The sequence below is a fragment of the Hibiscus syriacus genome, unplaced genomic scaffold (genome assembly GCF_006381635.1).
Source record: "Hibiscus syriacus cultivar Baekdansim isolate YM2019G1 unplaced genomic scaffold, ASM638163v2 tig00009942_pilon, whole genome shotgun sequence".
NCBI lineage: Eukaryota > Viridiplantae > Streptophyta > Magnoliopsida > Malvales > Malvaceae > Hibiscus > Hibiscus syriacus.
Window position 1 is genome coordinate 325,643 of NW_024062205.1, and position 10,381 is coordinate 336,023.

The following is a 10,381-nucleotide window of genomic DNA, read 5'->3' on the forward strand; positions in this document are numbered from 1 at the left end:
TGATGGAATGCAGTTTGAACCTCTGAGAAACTCTGGTGTAAGGAGGAAACTTGGCGTAGGACAAGCAACTCTTCACATTATTTATGTGAGTTTTAAATGTGGTGTATTATTATTTATGACTTAGACAATATTTTAGCTCTAATGGGATGTAGTATAAACTTCAGTATTTGTATTGTTGGATTGATGTGTTGTAGCACTAATTATGAATTAGACTATGTATTATTAATGTTAGATATTATTGTTGTTTTAATGTGATAAACCCTTTAATTATATATTTTGACAATATTATTATTAGTACAATGTTATGTATTATTGCTGTTTTAATTTGGTGTACTATTAATTAAACATTCTAAGGATTTATAAACTTTTATAATATATTTTTAATCAATTATTAATATTATCTAAAATACATATTTTTATAAAATATAATTATATATAAAAATGAACCTTTAAAAAATAAAAAATAATAAAACATATTCAATATATACAACTTATTCATTAAAATTCTGAAAACATTTTCAAAAAAATTACCTAAATAGTATAAAACATTTTACAATGTAACATCCAAACACTGAAAAATATTTTCTGAAAAATATTTTACATTTCTATAAAACATTTTTTAGATTTCATTTTTCGTAAAATATTTTCAGTGAACCAAACGTACTCTCAGTTTATTCCGACCTTACAGGAACGTAAAAGGAAATTTTTTTAAATTTATTGGGCCAGAAGAACATCCCGGAACGTTGTCGTTTTGGATAAGTTCTCACGCTTGCTTAAATCCCCTCCCAACTAGCGAGAAACTGACGAAATTTCTAGGGCAAGATTTCTTCTGATCTGAAACTCGGTCGCCCAATTTCTCAAACGAAGCAAATCGATGGCGCCTCCACCTGGACCTTACTCCGGCACCAGCACTCTCGCTCTTGTAATTTATTTTATCTTTTTTTTTTCGGTTAGATCAAATGCAGAAAAATGAAAAATAAATAAATATATACACTCGTACGCATATAATAGATCCCGGTTGCCTTCTTTCCCAGGAAAAAAATCGTTAATTGCCTATTTTTTAAAATTGAATAATATTGCGATTATTTCTGTAATAGGTGGCTCGTGCATCTGCTTTCTCTTTTGGACTCGTTTATGGCAGCATTAAGCTCAAGTACCTCAAGGTATTTTGATTTACTGCTTTTATTTTCGATTTATTTTATTTTCTTCAATTTCGTTTTTCTGTTTGTATGCTTGTAATTTTTTTATATATGGGAATGACTATAACGCTCTTACCGATTGGATTTGTATTTTGATGGGAATTTTTAATTTTAATCAGTTTTTTTTCCATATGGTAGAAAGGGTGTTGGTAGCTGCTGCTAAGAGTCATTGTTGTGGTGGTCTTTGTTTTCATTTGTTTGATGTTTCTAGATTATTAGAACGACAATTTTGCATTTCAATTTGATCAAGATAATCCGAAATAGTTGTTTAGATGATAAACCCTTCTGGCTCTTGTTGTTTTGGGAACAATTTGGGGTTTCCTGCACTAACTGTTTGAAATTATGATCTTAGGAATGTACATAATCTATCATCTAATGCATCTGAAAGATATGGTTTTGGTAACTTGATTTCATTTCAATGCATTTCCTTGGATACATAAGATGCTGTATCTCAGTTGGACATTTTACTTTAGGAAATATATTGATAGGTATTGATTTGTGTCTTACATATCCAAGCCCATTGATTCGTAAAGGGTATGAGATCTACTCAATGCTTAATACTGAGTGTAAGACTTGATAACATGTTTCACGAACAGTATTACACATTTCCTTGGATACATAAGATGCCATATCTCAGTTTCAACATTTCACTTTAGGAAGTATGTTGATAGGTATTGATTTGTGCTTTTATATATCCAAGCCCTTCGATCAGTAAACGGTATGAGATCAACTCAATGTGTAAGACTTGATGACATGTTTCACGAAGGGTATTACACATTTCCTTAGATATATAAGATGCCATATCTCATTTTGAACATTTCACTTTAGGAAATATATTGATAGTTAATGGAATTGTGCTTTTACATATCCAAACCCATCGATGGGTAAAGGGTATGAGATCAACTGAATGTGTAAAGACATGATAACATGTTTCACTAACAGTGGCTTCCTGTTTTCTGAGATATTTTGACAATAACATGCTGCCTTTGTTTTAGAGATGTGCTTATCGCTTTTACCTTTACCTGCAGGCTAAGGCAAAGTCTCAAAGGAAAGATGAAGCAAAGGCTCACCACTGATGCAGGGGTGATTTTGTTGGTAGCTGGTTTGCTCGAGTGAACCGAGCTTGGTGTAGGAATAAAGCATATCAATGGTAATGTTTTCATGGACCGTGACATTCTTATCTCCCTTGGAAGTATTAATTTCTGGTCGGCGTCGACACCTTGCATGTCTGGTGATTTTGTTAATGGGCAACATGTTTGATGATTATTTGCTGATTAGCTCATTGTAATAATGCTGTCACTTTTTGGTTCCCCAAAATGTGTTATAAGCGTAGTTTTCCTGCTCTCACTTAAACTTGAATTTTAACAGATCAAAATTAACCTATTTAATCAAATTTAATTTAATCAAATATTAACTTATTTAATCAAATTTAATTTAAAGATATTTATTATTAGTAACTAATTGATTAAAATATTACAAAAATCAGAGCTAAAGTGCTGACATGATATAAAGACACATCAATAAAAATAATTATTTACTGAAATTGAAGAAATTTAAACGTACCTTTGAGAGGGCTTGAACTCAAACATGAAAGGGGAGAGCTTGAACACTTGGGCAGTAACTTTGAACACTTAACCAGTGAGTTCGATGATTAGAAAATTATTGAAACAATTCTTTTTTTTTTATAATAAGATGTTCTATTAAATTAAAATAACTATTATTATGATATTGTTTCTTAGTTTTATAGATGAAAAATATCATTTACTATCTTACCTATAACCATTCCTTGAATAAAATTGACTATATACTCAAATGAGGACATAACCTTTTAGATGCTACTTATATGTAAGGGTTTAACCTTTCAATGTGGCCGAATAAGGGTCTAACATTTTCAATTATGTTCAAATAACGGTATAACTTTTTGAAAAGTCAAATTATTGAGCTTAACGTTTTTGAGTTCGCTTAGACAAGTATCTAACATTTTCTAATCCGCTCAAATGAGGGTCCCGAATTAAAAACATTTTAAAATGCTAGGCTTTTATTTGGGCAATTGTAAAAATGTTAAGCTCTTGTTTGATGCCTCTGAAAGGTTAATCCCTTATTAGAATAGATACAAAAAAAATCAAATTCTTATTAAATCATTTTAAAAGTTTAAGCCCTACTTTGAGTAAACCCTAAAAGGCAAAATCCTTATTGAAGCATTTAGCAATTAAGATTTCAAAATATACATTTTTATATTATTCTATTTCATCTATATCGTTGGTATGATATAATATACATACATATATATATATATATATATGAGTGTTATAATATAAAATGATTGAGATTGAAAAAAAATGGTTCTGACCAAGTCTTTATATGCTCTCTTTACTCAATGTAATGGAGCTTTAGCTTTACTTAATCGCTACCAAATTTGCTTATTTTCAACGGCAAGTGGGTTTTGTTAATTTATTCATGTATAAAACTATTCCAAAAATCTTTACACATATAGGATGAGATCTAATTGTACAATGTAAAACTAAAGTTTTTATTACGCAGATTTAAAATTGTTAGATGAGTAGAACAAAAAAAAATAGCGAAAGAGACCAGAGATGATGGGTTAGGATCCCAAGATCCTAATTGATAAAACATGACAAAATCAGTGTAAGTTGATCCTATTAGATGAAACATGACAAAATCTGCAAAACTGGCTTTGATGTTAACCTTGTAAGATCTTTGGTTTCAGGTTTTTGTTGGGGGTGTTTAAATGTGTTCCAAGGACAACCTGAACAGATTCAACTTGTTTGAGATCTATATAAAATTGGAGGTTGCCTTGGCTACACCCTACAACAAACGCCACCCCCACTCATCCATGCCAAATGATTTTAATATAATGAAAATAATGTCTCTAAACTATACAGGTACAAATATAGATCCAAAATTAACGCAGCCAATCAGTTAGAAATAAGACAGGTCCCAGCATATATTCCCTAAATCTTGCATTATCTGTTATTTTAATCAAGGGTTTACCGCCTTAAACCAAAAGATACCGAGGGGGACAAGATATCATGGCAGAGTAGAAAACGAAACACGAAACGGCCTCATCACTGTAATATACAGGGGTTAAAAGGCTAAGATAAACAGTAAAATATGATAAGATATTCATTGGAAAAAAACAACGAGTTAATCTTAGTTTTTGATTTACCTAAGTCCAATGATCTTAAAATTATGTAAAACTAAAAGGGTTTTTTTAGTTTTGCACGTATTTAGGATCGTTAAATTAGTGATTATAGACTTAAGACCAGAGTAGTCGAGTAGTGTGGGTCATAGCCATAGGGTGTAGCACATCTGTCTTCTTTTTAATGCAAAAAGAAAAACAATGAGATAATATCAACCGTCTATTTTCACTCATCAAATGATTTTAAATACATGTAAAACTTAAAAAACATCTATTTTTACTCGTCAAATGGTTTTAATTATATGTAAAACTTAAAACGTTTTATATCATGTAAATGAGTTTCTAATCTACATATATTGAGCACTGGTGATGAACAATGATAAAAGTTGGTTTGCATGTTGTGCCTTGTTTGGAATATATATATGTTAGGACGTAGTGGAGGTAACGCATGCAGAAGTGGAGGTTAGTGAATGAGGATTTTAGGATTTTTGAAATTAGGGTTTTGCCTTTTTCAAAGATAAAACGGAATATAATTTAATCTAATCATAGTATATCATTATAACTATCAACAAAATGTCATAAAGGGAATAAGCATGTCAATGAGTGTTGCTACAAGTGGTTAGGATTCAAGAATTTGAGTTTGTTAAGGTCAAGTTTAAATTATATCACCATCACTCTTGGTGGGCAATCTGTAAATTCCTATGTAAATCACAATTGGGTCTTCGGTATGTCCTAACTCTAGATTGGGGGAATCACCCATGACCCAACTTTATGTAAAAAAAAAGAATAAGCGTAACTAGGGTTAAAATGTTAAACAAATCCTAAATTATTCTACTCTTTTTAATAAGTTGTTTTTTTAATTTTATTGTGGCAAGTTTTTGTTTTTATAATATTTTTATTTGCATCTAATATTAATTATTTGTTTAACTACAAGCGAATCAACTTTCCTCAATGATAAAAAAATAGTTATTGTTTCTAGAGATCATCGATTCGAACACCAACAACTATAGCAGGGTGATTGAGTATTCATTATCAAATAATTATTTATTTAAGTACAAATTATTTTTTTATGGGTAAAGCCTAGTCATGTTCTCTCTATTTTTTCTTTAGCGTTCTCTATTTTTTATATATATATTTTTTCATCGTCTACGACAACATCAACCGTTAATTTTTCTTTTCTTTTTATTTTATTTTAATCTGTTATATTATTTTCGTCAGTTTTCGTATGAAAGTGTTATTTTCGCATATTAATCTTCATTTGTTTATGTAACAGATATTTTTTTCCCTCAAGGTTATATTTAATGTTGCATCTTCATATCTCAATAGTATTTATTTGATTATACTACGAAATTTATCACTGTTTAAGACTCCCTACTAAATATTGATAAACGATTGTAATTTATTTCACTTTTTGTTATATTTTTGTGCATTAGCCTTCAAAATATATATATATATATATATATATATCATAAATCTATACCATAATTAAATAGCTAATAAAGTTATTAAAATGAGGTAATCACGGTGTGCACTCTTTGATTAATTGAACGAATCTGTTTGATTGATGCCTATTATTATTATTATTATTATTATTTAAAAAAAACAATGCATTAATTAAAATTAATTTGATAAATAATATGTTGATATGCCGCTTTAATTTTATCCATCGAATTCATGTAGGGTAACGGTCAATTTCAACATCAAAATTTAAATTTCTTTTACTTAAAAAGCTCAGTCCCATGGTCCCTTACATTTTAGGGTCTAAAATGGTTTTGATGTAATTTTATTATAATCTTACCAGTAATGGACACTTTAATAATTAAAATAATGATTTTAATGAATATAATAATTAAAGTTAGCTAAAATCTCAATCGCTTACTATAGTATCACATGGCTATGACACCTATGGAAACAACTGAGACAATCTCGTAATTATCTCCAATTACAAGGGTACTTCCACTAATCCTTGACCTTATAATACCTCCCTCCTCGAACTCTAAAGCGAAGGGGAAACAATCTTCTACGACTGGAGTTCACTCTTTTTCTCGGAAAATATTCTCTTTTTTTCTTGCTCCATTTTCTTTCACTTTCTGGGGGGGGGGGAAATGTATCAGGGTAAGTGCCAGAAAATTCGTCAGATCGTCAGGATCCGACAAATGCTCAAGCAGTGGCGAAGGAATGCCCGGATAACAGCCGACAGAAACAACGGTAATAACGAACGCGCGCCGTCCGATGTTCCATCCGGACACGTGGCGGTCGTCGTGGGCGTCAGTATGAGGAGATTTATCGTACGCGCGACGTACCTTAACCACCCCATGTTCAGAAACCTCCTCGTACAAACGGAAGAGGAGTACGGTTTCAACAACGACGGACCGTTAACGATTCCATGCGACGAGTCGTTCTTCGAGGAGATTCTCCGAGTCGTATCCGGACCCGACTCATCGTCAACCTCGGGCCGTTTCTCCAAATTCGAGGTTCTACAGAGATACTGCCACGTCGGCATGAAGAACAAACTCGGGGTTTTCAGTGAATCCCGACCGTTGCTTCATGGGGCCGCCGATAAATCAGTCTACTGACAGCTAAAGCAAGCGTAATAAAGCACAGCTAATCATTGTTTTATTTGAGTGTTTAGTGGGTAATTTTTAAGGGGTTTTTTTTTATGGAGATGGCAAAGAGGGATTGTTTTTACCGAGTCATCCCAAGTGGAAAAGCTCAAGCATAATATTAACTGTCTTGTAAATCCAGTGACTTTGATTTTACTAATCCTAGGAATTTCATATATATATATTGTCAAGAAAGTATTGTAATTTATTGGATTTTTTTATTGCAATATTATTACATTTATATTATTTTAAAAAAAATTAAATTAAATGATATGCTAAAATATATTCAACTTTATTTTCTCTATTCAAATAGATATAAATTATTAATTTGTAATATCATAATTGTTTTTTAAAAGTATGTGCACTATAACGGCATAATCTTTTTTAAAAGGTAAAATTGTTTGTGTTCTTTATATTATGTTTTTTTTGGGGTAGATTCAGTCTTATTCCAATGATATAAAAGCTAAAGTTGTATAGAAGCTGTTCATATTATGCATTTTGACGAATAGAGAGGACCTCTGCTTAAATACGTCTTTCAAATACACAGAGTTTTTATTTTTATTTCTGAGATAATATGTTGGAAAGTAGATTGCAAAAATTAAACCAGTTTTAATAATTCGCCTATAAATTTGGTTCAAGAATTCTCATTTTAAATTTTTTTAGAAAACAATTCTAAAAAATTATTCCAAATTTCCCCCAAAAAGATAAAACATTGGTTGGGTACTTGGCAATTCGATATTTGCTCTACTGTGGTTGTCAAGTCGAAGATTTTATGACGACATGAATCCTTCAGCAAGCCGAACAAAGGCAATTATAAATTATATATGTACAATAAAGCTGAATTCAGCTAGCCAAACAATGACAAATTAAATCGAATTTACTAAATAAGGAGTTTCAGTGAATATGGACTAAGGGAGTTGAGGAACACATGTTATAGTCGAATTCACACGAGCACTCAGAAATCTCATTTTTAGACCGATATTTCTGCACTGCCTTGGCTAAAGGAACCTACGAAGCTTGAACAAATGGAAGATTTCAGAGAACTAAAACAAAAGTGTTCTAAAGAGTCTAACAATTGGCTATGCTAGTTGTGTCATTTTGTCCACCTCCGATCAAAATGCCAAACCAAAAAGAGGGACATGCCACAATGACCAAGGACAAATAGATAAAATGAAACTCAAAATGTAGGTAACTAACCTTAAAACCAACATGTCGATCTTGATACTTGTCAAAGATTTACAACTATCAAAGATTAAAAGAGCAGTTGATTCTTTTGACATCCAATGAACTCATGTTTTACGATTTGTATCAATTGTGAAATTTAGAAGGAAGCGATATTTTTTTAAAATTATTTTTGATATTCTTCAAAATTTTGAAAATAAAAAAGAAGAAAAGCATTTTCAAACAAAATAATCTATCTGGAGGCATATCTTGGAATTCAACGAATGTATCTCAAAAGTTCGTGATTGAAGTTTGCATCTTGGCATCAAACATTCATCATCATGTGTATTAAAAACATTTTTCTCCTCTCTTGAGGACAAATTCAATAATTCATCAAATCAAACACATAAAATAAACTTCATCTTGGCATCCATCATAACATCCAAGATAGTCAGTCATAAATGCATCATTTTAACCCTTCAGGAAATCAATGTTCGAAAATGACCATATGTCTCTAACTTGAAGAAACAGATTCACCATCCTGAAGTGAATAATCAAATCTTCTGAAGGCATTTCCTCAGCATGCAGGAACAAGCAGATTGTCTGTCTCATTTGATGATGTTTCTCTCGAAACAAAGTGTCGTCTCCCCGAGACACTTTTTCTTAAAAACAAATGCTGTCTCGCTTGAGACATTTTTCTCTTAAAACAAATTTATCTCACTTGAGACATTTCCCCTCAGAACACAAATTTCAAAGTTGTTTTACTTGAAACAAAATTAATCTCACTTGAGATTGTTTCTTTCAAAATAAATTTCGTCTCACTTGAGACATTTTTTCTTTAAAGCACAAATTCTGAATTTGTTTTACTGGAAACAAAATTTATAATATTTGAGTTTGTTTGTCTTGAAACAAATTTTATCTCCCTTGAGACAGTTTCTCATGAAACACTAAACTTTAAGATTGTTTCCCTTGAAACAAATTTTGTCTCCCTTGAGACAGTTTCTCATGAAACACCAATCTTTGAGTATGTTTCCCTTGAAACGAATTTTGTCTCTCTTGAGACAGTTTCTCTTGAAACACCAATCTTTGAGATTGTTTTTGTCACACCCCCAACCCATACCCGACCCGGATACGAGTCTGAAGTGTCACATTGACTTTTTAAAACAATGTTCTTACAAATTCACAGAGCATTTTGACTTATATTAAGAAAATACAATAATATATTGTTGAATTATATTCGTTATAACAAATTTAAGGAAAGAAACATTTTTATGAATAGTACTATACGGTATGAACAATACTTCATATTCGATTATCTTAACCTGACAATATCTTAAAATTTTATAATTCCAATACATTTTTCATCTCATAATCTTGTTAGCCAACACTAACTTTTTCCATCCAAAATTTAAACTCTTATCATATTCAATATCATATCCACACTTTTGCTTATACACAATACTATCCCTTTCATTTCGTTATCCATTTATCCTTTTTATAATCAGCATTGCCTTATACAAAACTAAATCATATCATGTCCTTCATATTCACATGCTCTTTTATATCACATATATTTATCCTTAACTATCACTCCTTATCATATTTTCATGACTTTGATAGTCAACTTTACTTGCACAAAACCTTATTCTTTATCATTCTTATACTTGTATTTTCTCCACTTGTTTCAACAATTACCAGATTTCAATACTCATCTAATCCATTTAAAATACTTTTTGTGCTTCAATTTACATAACTTCTAACGGAGCTTTTAACCTAATTCACAAAGGTTGTCTTTAACCCTGAATTATTATCAATTAACTCCTTGTTTAATCTTCCAATATCAGACCCTACTACTTGAGTCTGTCTGACTCTCATATGATCTGATTCTCTAGTGTAGAATACAACTAATTCATATCTGGTTTAAAGTTGAAAACCAAAATCTCTACCTTTCTGTGATGATGCTTAACTCTATGAAGCACTAATTCTCTTAAGCATCTGAGATTTTTGTTCTCCAAACCTTTCATTCTGAGATTTCTCTAGAGCTTTAACGCGATTAACCATTTCTTGAAATGAGAACAAATTCAAAACCAGTAACACTCTTTAATTTAAGGTGCAAGCCCTAATCAACCAATCACATATATAATTCTTAAACGGAATCAACTCAACAACAAATCTGCTTAACTTATTAAACTTACATTCATACACATGCACGTGTAATTCCCTTGCTACAAGCTCGTATATTCTAGCTTCATTTTCCT

The 10,381-nt window shown here is 31.1% G+C and overlaps 2 protein-coding genes across 2 annotated transcripts; both read left to right on the plus strand.

The window, feature by feature from the left end:
- Positions 1-776: 776 nt before the first annotated feature.
- On the plus strand, positions 777-2,510 carry LOC120203375. The gene is made up of 3 exons (XM_039203681.1): positions 777-922; positions 1,098-1,163; positions 2,228-2,510. Exons 1-3 carry the CDS (start codon positions 875-877, stop codon positions 2,273-2,275), a joined length of 162 nt encoding a protein of 53 aa, XP_039059612.1. The 5' UTR covers positions 777-874; the 3' UTR covers positions 2,276-2,510.
- Positions 2,511-6,378: 3,868 nt separating this feature from the next.
- On the plus strand, positions 6,379-6,948 carry LOC120203376 (auxin-responsive protein SAUR50-like). The gene has a single exon (XM_039203682.1). It carries the CDS (start codon positions 6,465-6,467, stop codon positions 6,933-6,935), a length of 471 nt encoding a protein of 156 aa, XP_039059613.1. The 5' UTR covers positions 6,379-6,464; the 3' UTR covers positions 6,936-6,948.
- Positions 6,949-10,381: the final 3,433 nt, after the last annotated feature.

Bases quoted from the DNA above. Each gene is read 5' to 3' on its own strand.
- LOC120203375 (XM_039203681.1), top strand. From the start codon at position 875: ATGGCGCCTCCACCTGGACCTTACTCCGGCACCAGCACTCTCGCTCTT. The intron at 923-1,097 runs GTAATTTATTTT...TTTCTGTAATAG, and splicing joins GCACCAGCACTCTCGCTCTT to GTGGCTCGTGCATCTGCTTT. The intron at 1,164-2,227 runs GTATTTTGATTT...CTTTACCTGCAG, and splicing joins TTAAGCTCAAGTACCTCAAG to GCTAAGGCAAAGTCTCAAAG.
- LOC120203376 (XM_039203682.1), top strand. From the start codon at position 6,465: ATGTATCAGGGTAAGTGCCAGAAAATTCGTCAGATCGTCAGGATCCGA.